Source organism: Euwallacea fornicatus, chromosome 25 (genome assembly GCF_040115645.1).
Source record: "Euwallacea fornicatus isolate EFF26 chromosome 25, ASM4011564v1, whole genome shotgun sequence".
Lineage (NCBI taxonomy): Eukaryota > Metazoa > Arthropoda > Insecta > Coleoptera > Curculionidae > Euwallacea > Euwallacea fornicatus.
The window spans coordinates 380,941-399,317 of NC_089565.1; the positions used below are offsets into that span (position 1 = coordinate 380,941).

General features: G+C 31.8%; 1 protein-coding gene across 2 annotated transcripts in view; it reads right to left on the reverse strand.

Annotated features, from left to right (window-relative positions):
* Dora (Dorado) overlaps positions 1 to 18,377 on the reverse strand; it is a 49,131-nt gene that overhangs the window by 17,774 nt on the left and 12,980 nt on the right. Inside the window, exons 12-26 of one of the 2 annotated variants that reach the window (XM_066296499.1) lie at positions 18,027 to 18,162; positions 17,271 to 17,451; positions 16,029 to 16,397; positions 15,778 to 15,867; positions 15,510 to 15,714; positions 14,834 to 15,024; positions 14,648 to 14,771; positions 6,566 to 6,663; positions 5,079 to 5,258; positions 3,941 to 4,065; positions 2,068 to 2,250; positions 1,885 to 2,008; positions 1,748 to 1,827; positions 1,012 to 1,096; positions 256 to 422 (exon numbers count right to left, since the gene is read on the reverse strand). In XM_066296499.1, coding sequence (XP_066152596.1) covers positions 256 to 422; positions 1,012 to 1,096; positions 1,748 to 1,827; positions 1,885 to 2,008; positions 2,068 to 2,250; positions 3,941 to 4,065; positions 5,079 to 5,258; positions 6,566 to 6,663; positions 14,648 to 14,771; positions 14,834 to 15,024; positions 15,510 to 15,714; positions 15,778 to 15,867; positions 16,029 to 16,397; positions 17,271 to 17,451; positions 18,027 to 18,162 — 2,338 coding nt within the window. Of the gene's footprint in view, positions 1 to 255; positions 423 to 999; positions 1,097 to 1,747; positions 1,828 to 1,884; positions 2,009 to 2,067; positions 2,251 to 3,940; positions 4,066 to 5,078; positions 5,259 to 6,565; positions 6,664 to 14,647; positions 14,772 to 14,833; positions 15,025 to 15,509; positions 15,715 to 15,777; positions 15,868 to 16,028; positions 16,398 to 17,270; positions 17,452 to 18,026; positions 18,163 to 18,377 lie in introns of both variants that reach the window. The other variant, XM_066296498.1, reaches the window with a different exon arrangement.

Sequence of the window (18,377 nt, forward strand, 5' to 3'; positions counted from 1 at the left end):
AATTATTTTAAAATGACGTTTTGGCTAAAAGCCATTATCTGCATGACATATTCCCTTCTTTACCGGACAACTTATTTAAAACTTTTTTTCATACAACGAACCGTTTTTGAGTTATTCTTAACTACAGCTTTAAATGGGACACCCTGTATGATTAACATAAATAAGTTTGCAAAGTTCAAACCCGATTTATCACAGAATTCTTCGTACCAATAAACATTTTGTTAAGTGTTTCTGAAACATTAAAAAAATACAAACCTGTTGAGTAGTCGATGGTGGAGGAAGCGTCGCATATGTTGGAGGAGCTAGCGGTGGCGGAAAAGGTGGTACTTGTTGTGCTCCAGGCGGCGGTGGCGGAGGATAAGGGAATTGATATTGCACGTGTACGTGCGGAGTCGCAGCAGCAATCGGTTGAAGAGGGCCAGCTTAAAAAGTATTAAATATATTAACTGTGCAAAATTTTACAAAATAGCTCAGAATTGAATCTTGGAAATAGTGCAAAATGAAAGTAAGTAAGAGTGTGATGAATTTGTGCCATCATATAATGCACCGTCACAATAATACGATAGAAAAATATTAACAGATAATTGACAGGTAGTGCACAAAACCTGACCAATCCTTGGATTTATATTTGGGAATAATGCAGAATCGTCCCATAGATGATGAGCGCTTATGGCGTGCGTTAATACTACTTTAATGCACGATATTTTATTCTTGAAATTTACATGATAATTGAACCAAATCCAATCAACGATGCTTTAACAAACTTATTTTCTACAAAATATATAATGCGTGTAAGTATTTATTTGCTTTGTTATTGTGTTATTTCACAAATAATTAAAAAAATTTTGCCGAATAAATATAGGAGAAAAATTGAAAGTGAGTAACTTCACGTCGAATGTTGGTAATAAATTTTTATTTTGGACGAAAATAAAATGTAGTTAAATAGGATTTTTTAGGAAAAGAGGGGTATTATTAATATATAAATTGTTTTAACTATACCTGGCAACATACCGGCGTATCCCACAGGTGCTCCAGCAGAATGCGCAGGCACAAAGTTGTAATGACTGACATACATTCCGACCGGGGGAGCCCCGTGCTGTAAAATCAATAATTGCAGTTTGTAATTATTTTTTCTACGACCTTAATAAAAATTAATTAATAGAAAAAGTAGTATCTCTCATTTGAAAGAACAAAATAGTATTTTTGCTCTTTCATAAACAAATACCTGTTACTTTTTTTAAAAATAAAACACAACATTGGCCCAAGAAAAAATGAGATGCACAACTCTGGAGGACAAAGTATTTTATTCCCTCGAATAACGATGCGCTCCGGATCACGTTGAGCCTCAAATTCTTCGTTGAAGCAAATGTAGCAATTTCTTCCGTTGCTTTGTCAATAAATATTGCTTTGTCTGAACAAAATTTAGCTCAAATCGCACATCCCACAAACTAATAATAAACTCAGTGACATAAAAATTTGTCCATTCAAATGTTATAAAAACTCTGATGTATCACAACTTTTTTTATTTGCAGGCTGATTTTGATATAAATTTTTTAGCTGGTAAGCACAATTTCGAAGGTTACTACAATATCTGTAGTATTTAAGAAGTTGCCAACAAGTCGCTAATATACAGAAAGAAAGAAAAGGTCGGTTTTTATTTAAGTTTATAACACTTCTCGGGGTAAGTATAGCATAAGTTCTGCTTCTTAACTTATATACAGGTTTAGTTATATGGAATAGTGCTTACTTGATATGGAGGCGGGGCAGTAGTAACTACAACTGGCGTACTGGGCGGAGGTGGTTCTGGAGGAGCAACAACGGGTTGTTCTGAAGATGAAAAACTTTTTAACTCACAAACTAAAACATCCCATGGCAAAGCTATACCGATCAATGCTACTAACTGGGCGTGTGGATCTATAAGAGGATCATGGGGCGGAACGTCATTATCGATAAGTTGTTCGCCTCCCGGCGTGTGCCTAATGTACAGTTCATACCAATACTTCGCCACCTGTTAATTAAATTGGTTGAGAGTAATTGTAAATGCAACGCTAATGTGGAATATATTACTTGAAAGAGTACTTCGGGATATACTCCTCCACCCTTAGCAGCACTTTCAACTGTCAGACAAGCATGTTCTAACATATCATCACTTTGCTCTTTACACTGCAAAATAGCTCTTTGAATTTCGTTCGGGTTAAGAGCATGGGAATGAGGTAACACCGATAAAGCCAAATTTGCTGCCGCGCTAACCTAAAAATTAAGTTGTATTAGTATAAAACCAATTTGATGGGTGAGAATTATTGTAAATCGATCTGATTGATTGAAAATTACCTGATAGTGATTAATTCTATTAAAGACATCGAATCCAAAGAGAAATGTCAAAGTTTTGTAGCCTTAAACACGGTACTTTTTCCTGCTTATTTTAAGTATACAGGGTAATTTTATGAGAACATAGCCTGTACTTACTACAGCACTATTTCCCATCACTGTCAATATTTATATTACAAAAGTTGAGGACAGTATTCGAAAAACCCTTTTCTGAACTGAACGATTACTGAAATACACTTACAATGAAAAATGGCCATCCAACACATTTGGAAACATGTATTGGACAAATCTAATAAAATTATCTCGGCCAATCAGTTTTCATTGCAAATAATTTCCATTGTGACTTATAATTACTAATAAACATTACTACTTTTGTTGCGTTCTCATATTCAAATGGTGGAACGTTTCTGATTAGTTGACCTCGCGATAAAGCTTCCAAATTTGTTTTAGGTAAATCTATAAAACTCGTCCTTGAGAAACTACACCTGTTTATTAACAACTACCGGGCAGATGAAGCTTTCAAAGTTAAATTAAAACTTAATCGACGGTAGAAGCAAGAATACCTACGTGAAAAATCTTTGCAATTGCAAAATGAAAAAAACAAACAAAAACAGACACTTTGACTGATGGTTACCATTGACTTTAAATTACTTCACATGCAATTTTAGTCTGGCATTGAAGAAGAGACCTTTAGAATTTTACCCAAAATTGAAATCAAATGAAAAAGTACGTTATTCCACAAAAATTGACTTGACTTACATAACTTTATTCTGAACTCCTTTATACGCTTCAAAGTACTTGTAAAAATAAGTTTGGTACCACAACACTTTTATATAAACCTTTTTTCTGTGTCCATTTGTTTACAATATAAAAGGGATTTGAATAATCCTGTATACTATTCCAACTGACCTATGAAAATATCTCAGATCGCTATGGAAAAGATATGATTTCCCTTGTATATATCATAAATAACGAGCGAGACCAATGAATAAGGTTAAAACTTTTTAAAATTATTTTTACAGACATAAACGCGATTTTATTGTACGCAGCCATGTATAAATAAAATCAACAGAGCAGAGCAAAGTTCGATTTCACTGTGAGATACTTAGATCTACTACTAGATCAGTGTATTGTTGTCCTACTCTAAGCTCCGAGATAGAAACATGTTATAGAACATTCAGTATTTTTCATTTTCTGAAACGTGTTTGCATTCAGAACACTAGCAATTTCCCGTTCAAATCCATTTTGATGATTGATTTTTTTAGAAAATATTATCCTAATGTATGTTGATGAAAAAAATGACGTCGTATGCCGTTTTCTATAAAATTTGCTAAATTCCTAACTTGAGTTATTTGACAAATTCGACCATCCCGACACGGTTTATTATTTATACAGGGAAACACATCTATCCGCCATGCGTTCCATGAGCCCACCTTTTTGTAGGTTTCAACAACATATAAATGACATTAAGGTTTCTGTCATTGCATGAAATTAATTATAATTCGTAAAATGTAGCGATATGTGAAACGTTGCTGGCAGCTGTAGATACTAATTTCAAAACAGCTATCGTTTCCATATGAAACTAAAGCAAAAAACGTTAAAGTGACATTACCATGTTGATATCGCAACCTCTTGAAGCACGATCAGCGATGCTGGCTGCTTCTGGGGGCGTTAAATGGCCTTCCCATGTATCGATTAAAAATGATATTGCTGCGGCACCGATCTCCATGGCTTGGCCTAATAAATACAGTAGAATTAAAAAAGAAATTGATTTAAATTAGGTAACTAAGTTCATGCGGTGTATATTGTCCTCTCAAATAGCAATGAAATTATGAAATATTGCTCCCGTTTAATATAATCAATAATTATACACTTTGGGGTGACACAGATTATTTGTAACTCGAATAAACTTAAATATTAAGTGCCAAACACCTGCATCTTTTTCAGGTTTACTTCATGAGGCCACAACACACATAAAATGCAAATTGTAAGTGTTAAATTCGTTGTGGTGTCTGTCGTAGCCCAAAGTAATTTTAAACAAAACTAAACTATACATCCTGAAAAATATTTAAAAATTTTGACAACACTGAAACCTGTACTTAATATAACTAATGTAATATTCACGTGAACTTTGATAATTTCCTCAAAGAACCTTCCTTCAAAATACGTGACAAGACGACTAAAAAAATAAAAATATTATTAAAGGAACGAGATATTGACCATATCGTTACCATAAACCTGTAGTAAGCCAGAGAAAAACTATCTTTTTGAAAGATTTTCTGAGGAAACAACTAAAGCCGGTATTTCACTAACAAATTTGTCATGAATTGCTCTATGAAGTCGCTTCATGAATTAATTCGTTAACGTACATAAAATCCATTTTCGACTGACAACTTCACCGTGAATTGATTCAAGAAGAAATTCGCAAAGTTCTTCACGGATTAGAATAAATATATTTTCTTAATGGTTTTTAGTTTTTGTTCCATTAGCTTTTCTTTCAGCTATTAAGTGCCTTTTACCTAATTATGTTAAAAATCAACAACGGTATCGTGACAAAAGACAATTTTAGAGAAAACGGGGAATCATTACATTAATTCTACCTTGTACTAACATACTTTAGATATGATTTATAAATATAATTTTTAGTTGAACAAGTCATCAGTAGGAGAGTGGATTTGCATACGATATATACAATAAAATGTAAAAAAAAAACTGATTGCTTATTTATTATTTCCATAAAATCGACTAACCTGTTATCCATGATACATGCGAACTATAAGTCCGGCTAAGCCAGTTTGGACTGACACAGTTATGCAAGCCCAGAGCATACAAACCCAACTGAAAGGCGCACATGTGCAATGCCCTATGCGGTCCGTGGTGGCTCTGGGTGGTTGACGGTTGGGTAAATAGCGAAGTACTGCTGGTGCCTCCTGATATAATGATAATAAATTAAAAATGTGTAATGAATGTGTCAGCAAAATGTAGAAAATAAAAAATAGTCGCTGTTTTTGCCTGTCAATTTTGAACACCGAAAGAAACTTTCATGCAATACATATTCCACAGCTTTTTTTAAAATCGGGGATTTTGATGTACACGATAAGTGGTTTTAAAAAGTTTTAGATTGCAGATTTCCTCAGAGACCATATTAGACTTGAGATATTAAAAGAAAAATAAGATTCACCAGTTGAAAAAAAAAAAATTAAGATAGCTATATAGACTAATATAGGGTAACCGTTGTATCGCCAGAAGATGCTCTGTTAACAACTCCGTTTTAGAAGTCCACATTTACCAGATAGGTTTTTTTTTCCCTGTGTAAAGGCACAGTTTGAATAGATAATAGCCAGCAATATAATTAGAAAAACGTTATACACAAAAAAGATAATTTAAGTTAGAGAATTTCATTCACCGCCCGTTCTATAGTAAAAATTAGGTATTTTATTAAGTAAAAATTGTAACCACAATAATACACAAAGAGACACGAATGAATGTGATAAAATTATCGTCAGCAAATTTTATCGCGATGAAACTGTTAATATCTAATAGAAAATTTTGCAAGTGCATCGCAGATATTTAATTCATGAAATTTTCGTTTAAATGCCGAAAATTATTGATGCAATTCTACTATGTTTTTTTACTTTGTAATTAAATAAATCCAGAATTAAACTTATAAATATTACAAGAAACTAAAATTAGAATTATCTTAATACTATTTTTTTATTACAAAACATGTCAAGTTATACAAGTGGTTTAAGATCTTTGGGAATATTTTTCTCATTTCCTACTAATAACGACTTTATTAAGCATTATTTTTAAAATATGTTTGTAAATCTTTTCCTGTTCAAAATTATCTTTCTACTTTGACTTTAACAATATAAATTTAATTTTATATATAGCAATATTTTCGAAGTTATTGAAAAAGATTATTAAATTTTTGAATAAGACACCCTGTATACTATTAGACAATTCGATAGTTCTTTTTGATCGAATGCAGTGAAGTTTCTAAAAGATAACTATTGAATAATCTAGTAAAGAATGTGCTATTTAAAATGTTATAATTTTTTTTAATAAAGAGTAAAAAAATATTTAGGGGGTTTAAAATAGGCATATTTTTGGAAAAAGAGTCTACAGCTTTGAAATTATGACAGATATTAAGTCTCAAAAACCGTTATCGGTTAAAACCCTATTAAACAGATAACAAAGAAAATAATATTATGACATTTTATTCTATGGAACTTACCAGCCTTGGTCAAGACTGTCTTGGCTAGTTCAAACATGAAGTGAGCTCCTGCTTCCGAAGGTTGATTGGGAATTGACGGATATGCCCTTTTCTTATATCTAAAAAGTAATAGAACGCAAAAGTTTAAAATCAGAGGAATTCAAACAATGCCATCAAATTACATTACAGATAATAATATAGTTTCAATATTATAGAGAAACGCATTTTTTTATTCAAGTTTGAAGCGGTCGACCGTGAAAACAAAGGAATCTCACACAAATAGCTAACCGGGGTGTATTATTTTACAATACAAGAGATACCTATAGAGGGTTTTAATTTGAAAGCATCCCACCCCTATTATCTCGAAACGGGATAATTTTTTTTAATGGCAGAAACACATCGATTTTGCTATCGAGGGGAAACAATTTTTATGTAGAATTAACTGCGCCGTTTTCAATTTTTTACTCCGCAGAGTTACCCACCTATATATCTTAAATGGAGAATGGGGAGATCAATGATACATCATTTTAAAGGGATTTCATTACCTGTAGTTTGGTACCTCATTTGTTACATTCGATTGTTGTGTTATCAAGTTAGGCGTCTTTCAAACATGTGTTATAATTAGGAAATTGTTGCAATAAATCAATTTACTAACTTAACGACTTATTGTTGGTCAAGATTACTATAAAAATAATTGTACTAATCATTAATGCAAATGTTTATCCATCTAATAAATTTCCTCGGTCCTTGAAAAAAACCATCTATGTAAAACATGAATATTTTTAATTGTTTACTTTTGCTTATAATGGAATACTATTTTGATGAGTTTTGAGGTTATTTTGCTTAGATTGTGCTCGGGTGAAAATGGGTAAAAATCGCACTTTTAAAATTCGATTTCATTTGACATTTCAAGGCAGATCGTCTGGGTTATGTTCTGTCTCTGAAGCCGACCAATCGTTAAGTGGCGTACTTAAAGGGAGTTCATATTGAATCGAAATGAAAATTTTGGCGATTAAAAAGAAAAAAAAAACATAGGCAAATGTAAAATTGGGCAATGTAATGCCATGTCAAAAATAAAAAGCAACTGAAATCTTTTTTCTTAATGAATGAGGAATGACAGTTCTTATTAACAGGATTCCAAACGGATCATAATTCCAAAAGATTTATTTCTGGTAAGTGATGGGTGTTTGATCATTGTACCTAATTTAAGCTCATTTAATTTTATTTTCGGTATTGGTAACCACTCTAAGTTGTTTTTACCACTGTTTATATGTCCTTCCTCAAGTATATACACGCTGTATATTTTTTAGTTTCGCATAGTTTCCATGATTACACTGATGAGCTGTATGCGCGCAAAAAAAAATGAAATTATTTGAACGTTTAGAGGTCGTTGTATTGTTGTTATCATTTGTCTTATAGGTCGTTCTTTTGCACAAGACAGATTGTAAATTTGTTTGTACATTTTCGTACTGATATGTATTCTTAGATGATTCAGCCAAGAGGTAGCACGACAAAAAAGATACTCAAAATATGGCATAAACTAATCATCACATTAGCTCTAAATAAAAATTGTTAAGCAATATCTTTTTCATTTTTCAAGATACAGCATCATTTTAGTCCCTAATATTTGTAATTTTTTTGTACCGAAAATGAAGGTTAAAAAAATGCCTTTCCAATGCACGTCGACCTCAATTGTGGTATCCACGGTTAACATAAGCTCAAGATTTTTTATTGCATTTTTGGAAAATAAGTTTAATGTTTTTATGTTTTAAGTGCCAACTGTGCACGCCTCTGATTTGAGCCGAAATTATTTATCCATTTTGGCTCTTCAAGAAGCAACTTTAATGATTTTCAAAATTTTACAGAAATGTTAGTTACATCATCCAGAAACGTGTTATTAATTTAAAAAAAATACGAATTCTGGACAATTTGATGGACAACATTGTTTCTTTATGATCGCAACGCAATACATATAGCTATTGTACATAAGAGAATTAAATTTATTAGATGGCATACTATACAGGGTGTTCATTTAACAGCCCCTCGGATTCCCCTATGAATTTATTTCTGATTTCATTCAAAAATCAATTATGGAGATGTATATGTCGCTAATGAAGGTACATTGTCAAATTAGCGACAACCCTACAAGGTGCCCCAAAAAAGCGTGGCTCCATGAACTGATTTTTTTTTAAAGGACCATTCTCATTTTTTCCACGTGATAGAATCGTCTCTTAAATCTGTGTTAGCTATTAGATTTTTGTATCCTCAGATACATTGACTCGGAACTATGAAGTTTTAAAAGAAATTTTAGACATTTACAGTGCCTCATAAAAAATTAATATCGCAGTTACCGTAAGTTAGATTTTAATAATTTCAGGATGGGTTCTCACATAAGATCCCTTTAGCAAATATTAGTACTAATTTAGCCAAAAATGCATACAGGGTATCCATGGTAACAACTTTAATTTTCACCTTTTCAACTCCAATTTTCTTGATTTTTTCAAATAGGATGGTGTGTTTTTTATGAGATAAGACGAAAAAACATTCAATTGTTTTCATTTTGGTATAAACTTATGTCATATTTATCTTAAGTGTTAACGGAATTATTAATTATTCCAGTAAAAACTGCATTTATAGCTAAATGTTTGAGTGTTTAGCGTGGGTGTGATGCAAATTTTTTATTAGCATCTCGGGTTTACGCGCAACTATTTCCTAATAGAGAACATTCTGATTTAAGGAGCTTAGAAAATCTAAAGAAGTATTTTGAACGGGCAGAAAGTGTTAATTATAAAAAGAAAAGTCGAAACAAGAGGGTCTTATTAAAAGAAAATGAACTGGACATCACTTTATCAGTAGTAGAAAACTCAAATATTAGCGTAAGAGAAATTAGCCAGGAACTGTAAATAGGAAAATCATCAGTGACAAAATGTTTGAAGAATAATAAGTTCCATCTATATCATTTCCAATTACGTCAATAATTATTTGATGCTGACTTTATTACTAGAATTCATTGTTGCCAGTTGACGCAGCAACAAAAAAACAGGGAGGATTATTTAAAATTAATTTTTTTACTGATGAGTGCACCTTTCATTGGAATGGATTTATTAATAGGCACAACTGTCACTATTATGGAACAGAAAATCCTCGGGTTAATTAAATCAATTATTTTCAACAGAATCGGAGTTTAAATGTTTGGGCAGGCATAATCGGCAATCATGTTGTTAGACCATATTTCTTTGAAGAACAAGTAACTGGAGATGTTTTCCTAAATTTTTAAAAATTAAAATCTACCGCCTCTATTAGATCACATTTCGGAACACATAAAAGATGAAATATGATTTCAGTTAGATGGGGCTCCATCTCATTTTAATTTACGTGTAGAGAACACCTTTCGATTACTTTTCCTGAAAAATTGATTGGATTCCTAGGCAAGGTTTGTAATAGAGGCTTAGGATAATGATAATGACATTATGAAATTCTGTTAGGCCCAGGTGCATGGCCACCAAAGAGTCCCGACTTAGTCCCTTTCAACTATTTTTTCTGGCGCACAGTGAAGTCAAATGTTTACAGAACAGTACTAACAATGCGTGAAGATATGAAATTAAGGATTCGAGAATCATTTTGGAACATTACTGTTGAAATGCTTTCCAATGCCAAAAGATTTTTTTCTTATGAGTTGCAGCATTTTTGAAAAATTATGGAAAACATTTTATGCTAACGTTAGATTTTTTGTTACTGATAAAGTGATTTTGCAGTTAATTTTCTTTTAGCGAGAACCTCTTATTTCGACTTTTCTTTTCATAATTAACACTTCACGTCCGTTCAAAATGCTCTTTTAAGCTTTCTAGACTCCATATATCAAAATCTCCTCTTTTAAGAAATAGTTGCACTAAGCTCGAGATGCTAATAAACAATTTCTATCACACGAACCAATTATATAAATCATACAGTTCATTATATAAGTTATTGCTGAGTATATTTCATCTCGATAGCCAGTTTTAAAATAAACAGGTTTCAAAGGATCAAAAAACCGTACATGAGCTGCCAAAACTTAAAATAAAAAAAACATCAAAACCATGGCAATGCATGTTAAACACTCAGACACCTAATCCTAAATGCAGATTTTCCTGGAATAAGTAATAATTCCATTAACACTTTAGACAAATATGACATTATTTTATACCAAAATGAAGAAAATTGAAAGTTCTTTTATTCTAGGTTATAAAAAACACACTATCCTATTTGAAAAAAATAAATAAAATTGAAGTTGAAAAGATAAAAATTAAAGTTCTTTTCATGAATACCCTATGTGTATTTTTGACTAGATGACTATTAGTATATGCTAAGGGGATTTTACGTGAAAATTTATCCTGAAATAATCAAAATCTAACTTAAGATAACTGCGTTATAAATTTTTTTTCTTAGGAACTTCAAATATCTACAATTCCTTTTAAAACATCATAGCTCTGAGTCAATGCATCCAAGGGGACAAAATCTAGGAACTAACATAGGTTTAAGAGAGAAATCTATCACGTGGAAAACATTCGCAGAGTTTCATTAAAAAAAAACTTTATGTTGCCCCGCTTTTTTGGGATACCCTGTAGAGTTGCCGCTAATTTTAAAATGTATCTTCATTAACCTCATATACACTCCCATAATTGATATTTTTATGAAATCACAAATAAACTCATGAGGGTCCGAGTGGCTGTTAAATGGACGCCCTGTATATTAATAAGCCCTCTAAGATGTTAAGTTTTAATAGACTGAGACAAAATGATAGTTGCTAGTGGCTTTAACTTTATTACAATGCCTATCAATTATCAACACAACATATGGCATTCAAAATTAGTATTGTTTTCGAAAAACCTCTCACTTTTTTTTGATCAAATTCTCTTCACAAAGGAAATCAATTTTTTATTCCGATGGGATATATTTGTATAATGAAATTGTTTTCATCAATTCGCAACTTTTATCCGATTTTACTAAATCCGAAAACATCGCATGTATCGTCTCTAAAATCGATAAATTGTGCTTTTATAAAAGAAAGGTTGTACTGATATCACTTCGTAGATGATTCACTCAAGTGTTAACACGTTGATGAATAAGATGTTCGTAATACGCGCTGCATTAATAATCGGAACTATCTGGTCTTCTTTTGTTTTAAAGGCTCGTGAGGTACCCTGTTAGTGCATCAATGACTCAGTGTGTGAAAGTGGTATTTCTGTTGTGATTCTGACTAAAGTTTTTGGTGCTCGGGGTTAAGTTCTGATAGTTGTTTTTTATGGTTTACTGTTACATTTTATCAGTTCAATAAAAACAACATAATTTTAGTTCAAAGTCAAAATTATTTGCAAATTTGGCTCTCCTGGAAGACACTTAAGATCATCTCTGGATGTGGTCAAAGAATGATATCGCAACTTCAGCTGTTTCTAAGGTTTTAATTTTTTTGTGTTTCAGACTTCAACTGTATACGCCTCTGGTTTAAGTCAAAACTAATTTGAAACTGAAGCTGTTTTGAAAATTTTTTTCAGGTATTAATATTGAATTTTTGTTCAGGAAGTAAAATTGAATTGCTTTGCGGAAGTAAAATTAATTTTGTTCAGAAATTAATATGTTTTTTTTTATGTTTCAGATTACAACTATACGTTACGTATACGTCTCTGCTTTAAGTTGAAATTAATTCGAAACTCGTTCACGAACTGTTTCAAAGGTTTTCAGAACTTTTTATTTCAGAATTAACATTGTTTTTTTTATGCTTCAGGTCTCAATTGTGTGATGAGACCTAAACACATATGTGACTCGCATTCGAAGTAGAATACTTTTAATGTAACTCATATGAACAGTATTAAAAACTTTCACTATTCTTCTTGCTTCCCCTAAATAAAAATATTTTCACTTCTTTGGTGAATTGCGTATACCATTTTTAAAATTACTCATAATAACACACAACATATCGCAATAAATTTTAACTGATTTGAGTACTTATTAACATCGAACATTCCCACAGGTAAGTAAATAATATTTTCATGCAAGATAGTACGAAAATTTATCAAAACGGCATAACATTAGAAACAAAAATAAACAATAAAAACATTCATGTACTACGTACAGTGGTGCCCATATAAACAAAAATGTTTTTAAAAAATGCATAACTTTTTTTAAATAAACGAAAAAAGATAAACTATGTTAATAAATTATTTTATTTAATTAACATATCATTTTGTATTAATTTTGTCTAATGTTTATAACAATTACATAGCTTACGACCACTTAAACAAATTTCCTATGGACACATAAATAAGAAGACTGTCACCAATAAAACATGTAAACTCCAGAATCTTTTAAATAACGATTTTTATAATATTTTTTTGATATTTGTTTGACAATATTAGATGATATTTATTTAAATATCAAAAATTTATCAAATAATACAAAAAAAACTTCAATACAATTTAATATTTTGTTGGGTACCCTTTATTTTTAATAACTTCACAGCATTGTTGAGGCAAAGACTTAATTAGTTTGTGACATTTTTCTGTTGGTATTGCATACCAAGTTGTTTAGATTTGTTGGTACAAATCATTTAAGTTTAGTAAATTTTTATTTATGGTGGTCTGTTTTACATCTCACCACAAATTTTCGATGTGATTTAAATCAGGACTGCAGGCAGACCACTTAAGAACAGCTATTTGATGTAATGTTGTTAACTAGTTTTTCACTATTTTTGTTGTATGCTTCGAATCGTTATCATGTTAAAATTTACAGATAACAGGTAGATTTTCCTCTGCGTAGAACAGCATACATTTCGCAGTACATCTAAATATTTGTGCATGTTTTAAAAACGATCTATCTTAACTATTGGTCCTATGTCATGCTATGACATATACTCCCGTAGCTTGATATTACCCCAGCACGTTTAATGGTAATTGTGGTGTACTTGGGATCAAACTTCGAGTTAAGAGGTATTCTAACATAAACTCGACTATCAGATGTTAATCTGTTAATTTTAGTTTCATCAGGCCATAGAATATGCTTCTACTGTGACGTCCATGTAATATGGCAGTTCACATATTCAAAACGGGCAGTTCTATTTTTTTTAACGTTGTGGGTTTTCTCTTTGCAACTCTTCCAAATAAAGTATGCTTATTTAAGCACATTCTAATTTTCCGAATCGAAACTCTAGGCATTTCTTGGTTGGACAATTCCCTTTGGAGTTGTATAGAAGTTAGTTTGGGATTGTGTTTTGTTAGTATTATAATTCTTCAATCTAATGTGATTGATGTTTTACGTTGTCTTCGTTTTCTGATAGGATTTTCTACCGTTTGGTGTAATTTAAAACTGTGAACTGCGTTGAAGACTTTAATTTTTAAGTAGTCCAAATACTCAGCAATTTTTTGATAAAACCAATTTTTATTCATTAAAGATATAATCACCTTTCAGAAACCAGGGGTGCTATGTTGTTTTCTACTAAATTTACCTATTCTCTACTCAATTTAACTTACAAGAATGAAACTTAATACACAGAACTAATAAAAATTTGGTTTGAAAACGTTACTATTTATTTGACCATTGGAATTTTGTTTATTTGGTTCTACCGTATCTTGTTTTTATTAATATTAGAAATAATTATACAAAATGATTACTTATTTAAATACAATTAATTTAGAAACACAACTTTTTTTATTTCGATTATTGTAAAACAGTTATCCAGTTTTTGAAAACGTTTTTGTTTATATGACCACCACTATACATGCTGTTTTTAAGGACCGAGAGTATTTATTAGAGCGATAAATATTTGCTTCAGTAATTAATGCATCTTTTCTTTCAATGGTCGTCTTGACTAATCATAAGACGTGTTTGAAAAGCACCTAACTTGATAACGAAGTATTCGTATAATATGACTAATGAAGAACCAAAATATAGAATGAAAGCCCTTTAAAATGATTTTTCACTTAATCGCCTTTACCATTTAAGATATTTGAAAAGATAGCCCTGTAAGGTAAAGGGTTGAAAAAAGCTCAATGAGTTTTATAAAAAAATTATTCCTATTATTAGCACAATACTACATTTATTATAATATGAATATTCCATTGTGCCACTCACCTTCCTTCTTTGTTCCGGGATACAGCACCTTGAGCAATTTGGTTCGGCTGCCCACTAATAGTCAAATTACCAACAGCTTGTTCCACTTCGGCACTTGTTGAACTGTGAGGTCTGCTTCCATTATCTGTAAGACCAAATGAGATGATGAAATCTACTCGATTTGACATTTCAACATTATCCGCTTACTACATTCTGTGGAAACCACCTCAGTCCCCGCAGGAATAAACGGACTAATGGGCGCTATAGTGTTATCACAGTCTTCTCTTCTAGGTTGGTTGTACTGACTTCGAATGGGCGGGTTGTTCGTAAAATATGAACTAATCAACGGCGTTTTTAGGAGTTGATGGACTTCGCGATCCAGTAACTTATCCATAATTCTACAAACATATTATTCTTTGTGAATGCGAAATCGTATTTTTTAGTTTTGGTATAGTATAGTTATTATTAACTAGGTGCACTTTATCATTTCGATTAGTATATCCTTTGAGATATAGAAGCAATCGTAAATCCTATAATAAATAATAGAAAATTGACTGTTCAACATACACAGTGTATGTACACTTTGTTCAAAAATAGACAACTTTTTTGACTGACAATTCAGGACCAATCTTTTTTGTAGCTTATATAATTCTGCATTTTCTTTTGACGGTATTAGTATTTATTTTAGATATCGCAACAATATCATCGGATTTATACGTGTACATCCCTTGGGTACATACGTAAACTGATCGTAACAATCTTCATAAACACAGAATCAGGTTTACGCCTAACGGTTACGTCGTTCTGGGATGATGAAAATACGTTCGTGGTCTTATAAGTCCTTATAATTGATTCAAGGCGGCCTTTTTAATATTAGTCTTACCTACAAATCTTGTAGCAGTCGTCTTTATAAAAGGTTAATAGGGCTATAGCTAATTCGCCCCTTTGCCGCCTTGTTCCTTCGCATAACAAAGGATGATCAGCTTCCGAAACGTTGGCCTTAAGTCCCAGTGCTACTACCGCTGCTTCAAATGCCAATATCTCGTCAGTTGGCAGCCGCAAAGTGATTATTTTCGATCGGTCCCGTCCTAGGAATTAACATACGGGTTTAGTTATCTCTATCATTTGTATCATTTGATCTAGTGACATACCTACAACGGACGGTATAACTAAAGCATCAAAAATAAAACTTGCCAACATAGTCGGCAACATCGCTTCGCCTCTGGATTTTAAGGTACCTTCTAAAAATAAAAGGGAAAACGTTGCATTTAGATATAGTATTTTCCAAAACAAATAATATTAAAAGGCACCCCCCTTCGCTTCGTTTTAAATGTTGGCATTTAATCTATGTAAATGTAGATATACTAAACGATCTATAAATTAAAATTAGTATCTAACTTACCCTTAATGTGTTCAGCTCGCTTTCTCAAAATTTGAAGCTCCTTATGTCCTAAAGGCAGCCGTTTTAACAAATTCACCAAGTCTGTTTCTTGATTAGCCAGCTTCACTTCCAACGGCTTTGTGCTGGCAGGCGGTCTGGCCATCTCCAAACCAAACATTCCCACTCGGAAGGCCAAATGAAAATGTTCAGGATTCTCAGACAATACCGAACAGAGAAAAGCTCCTTTGGAAAGTGTAGCTGAAGCTAAAACGCTCAGCTGATGGGTGGCGGGATTTAAGAGAGGTTTCTTGCCTTTCTTTTTCGGAATTTGAGGCACTTCTATCATTAGATTAGGTGGATTTGCCAATAGTTCTTCCGCCAGCTTAACACCTGAAGTTTATATTGTCTTGTACTTGCTATATAATTTCTATATTTCCCGTAATTTTATTCAATTGCAAAGCAGTAAATAATTATTTTTTTTGTTCCTACTATGTGACCATTTTTTCCTCGATTAGTATTAACAAATTAAATTCGTAGGTGCAAATAAGTCCGGAATTTTATGCATAATTTCTTGCTATTTTCAGATTAATTAATAGTTTTAACACGACTAAAATATGAGAAAAAGTGGAAAAGGTCCATTATTTCAAAGTTAAATATCTCGTAAATTATTATTTATTGCAGAAATAACTAAAATTCTCACTTAATTGACATTTTTATCTATAAGACAATGGAATTCTTAATGTAGAAAATATAATAAAATAGCTTAATATCATCTTAATATAGACGTGCAGTCCCTTAATATTTTGCACTCCACTTGCGAAGTTAACCAGATATACAGAAGAAAATTAAAACTAGAAATTAATAAAAAATCTAAATTAATGATATTATCAATAAGGAAACATTTCGAAATTGAACATCAGCATATTGATTTTAGTGAAATGTCTAATAGCTTCTACTCAATACTTGTGGGAAACTCTGCATACCTACTGACTGACATCAGATCAATTCGATTCGTTTTGATTGTTATTATTTCGCAGCAAGTTTATTAACAAAAAATATCGACCTACATTTAAAATGACTGTTCCAGTCATACATAACATGGATTTTTTGTTTACGAGAGCCAAATACATTTGCGTTTATGATATTTTTTAAGTGTTTATTGTTAATGTTTCATGTCATTCTGCTTTTTAATTAAACAAACATTTGGAAATTGTTATGTAAAATAAAAAAAACTGTAATATTTTCTAAAAAAAACCAACTTACCCAATATGCATGCTTCTTTACTGTGGCCGTGGGCGTGTAAACCCTCAGCGCGAGCGAAAAGCACGTCCCACGGATCATTACATTTCCGGATTTCAGAGAAAACGTCGTCGGTTTTGTTGTATGATGTATCAATTGCCGCATGACTAGTACCCAGGTCAGTTTTATCCGATGACCCATTATCCTATAAGAGAAACACATTTTCACCCTCCAACTAATAGCGTTTTTCTATTGGCAAATATAGTTTTACCCTGAACATTTGCATAGTGCGGACTTGGAGTTATCAAGGACAATTTCCAAGAAACACATATATTTTGCTTTCCAACAACCTTTTCAAAGGTCGTAAATAATATAAATTTTACTCTAGTAATTTATCATGAAACCTACAAGTTATCAATAATAATTCATTTAAACAAAAAAAAAGTACAAAACACAATAGGAATAAGTAAAAATATATTTTGAAACGGAAAATTCAAATTTTTTAGTATGATAATTTCTAAAATATTTGTTTTGAGGTTCCTCCAATAATTAATTGTACTTAAAAGTCATTTACCTTTACACAAAATTCTATGCCATATAGTAATACTTCCGCGAACATTTCAACCTTGGGACAAGACATAGTACCAGTTTAATCATTTATTGTGTTAATTTGCTGATAGAACCATAACCAAACATTAAAATTCAGTATCAAACTTTATTCAATCTTATATTAAGATTTACACAGTCTTGAACACTTCTTGCAAAGAGCATGGTTCTTACCTCTTTAGTGTTATAGAAATACATGCTGTATTCATCGCTAGAGTTTGGAGACTCAGAAGAGCTTCCTGATTCATCTTTTGACTGAATTCTGGACTCCTCTTCAGTGTCTGTGGACGGGGGTATGTCATATGTAGCCCTTAAATTAAAACGAAAAACAAAACATAAATTCAAGAGCTTTAGTAAGGTCTTAATTTTCTACGACTTCCATTTAAAAAAATACAACTTTATTTTTTAACTTTAAAACTGATTGAATAACAAAACTATTAAATGAGATAATAACTAAAGAGGGTTTACCGAAAATAGCCAAAACCTAACTCTTGTTAGTAGAAGAACAAATAAACGTTACGTCTC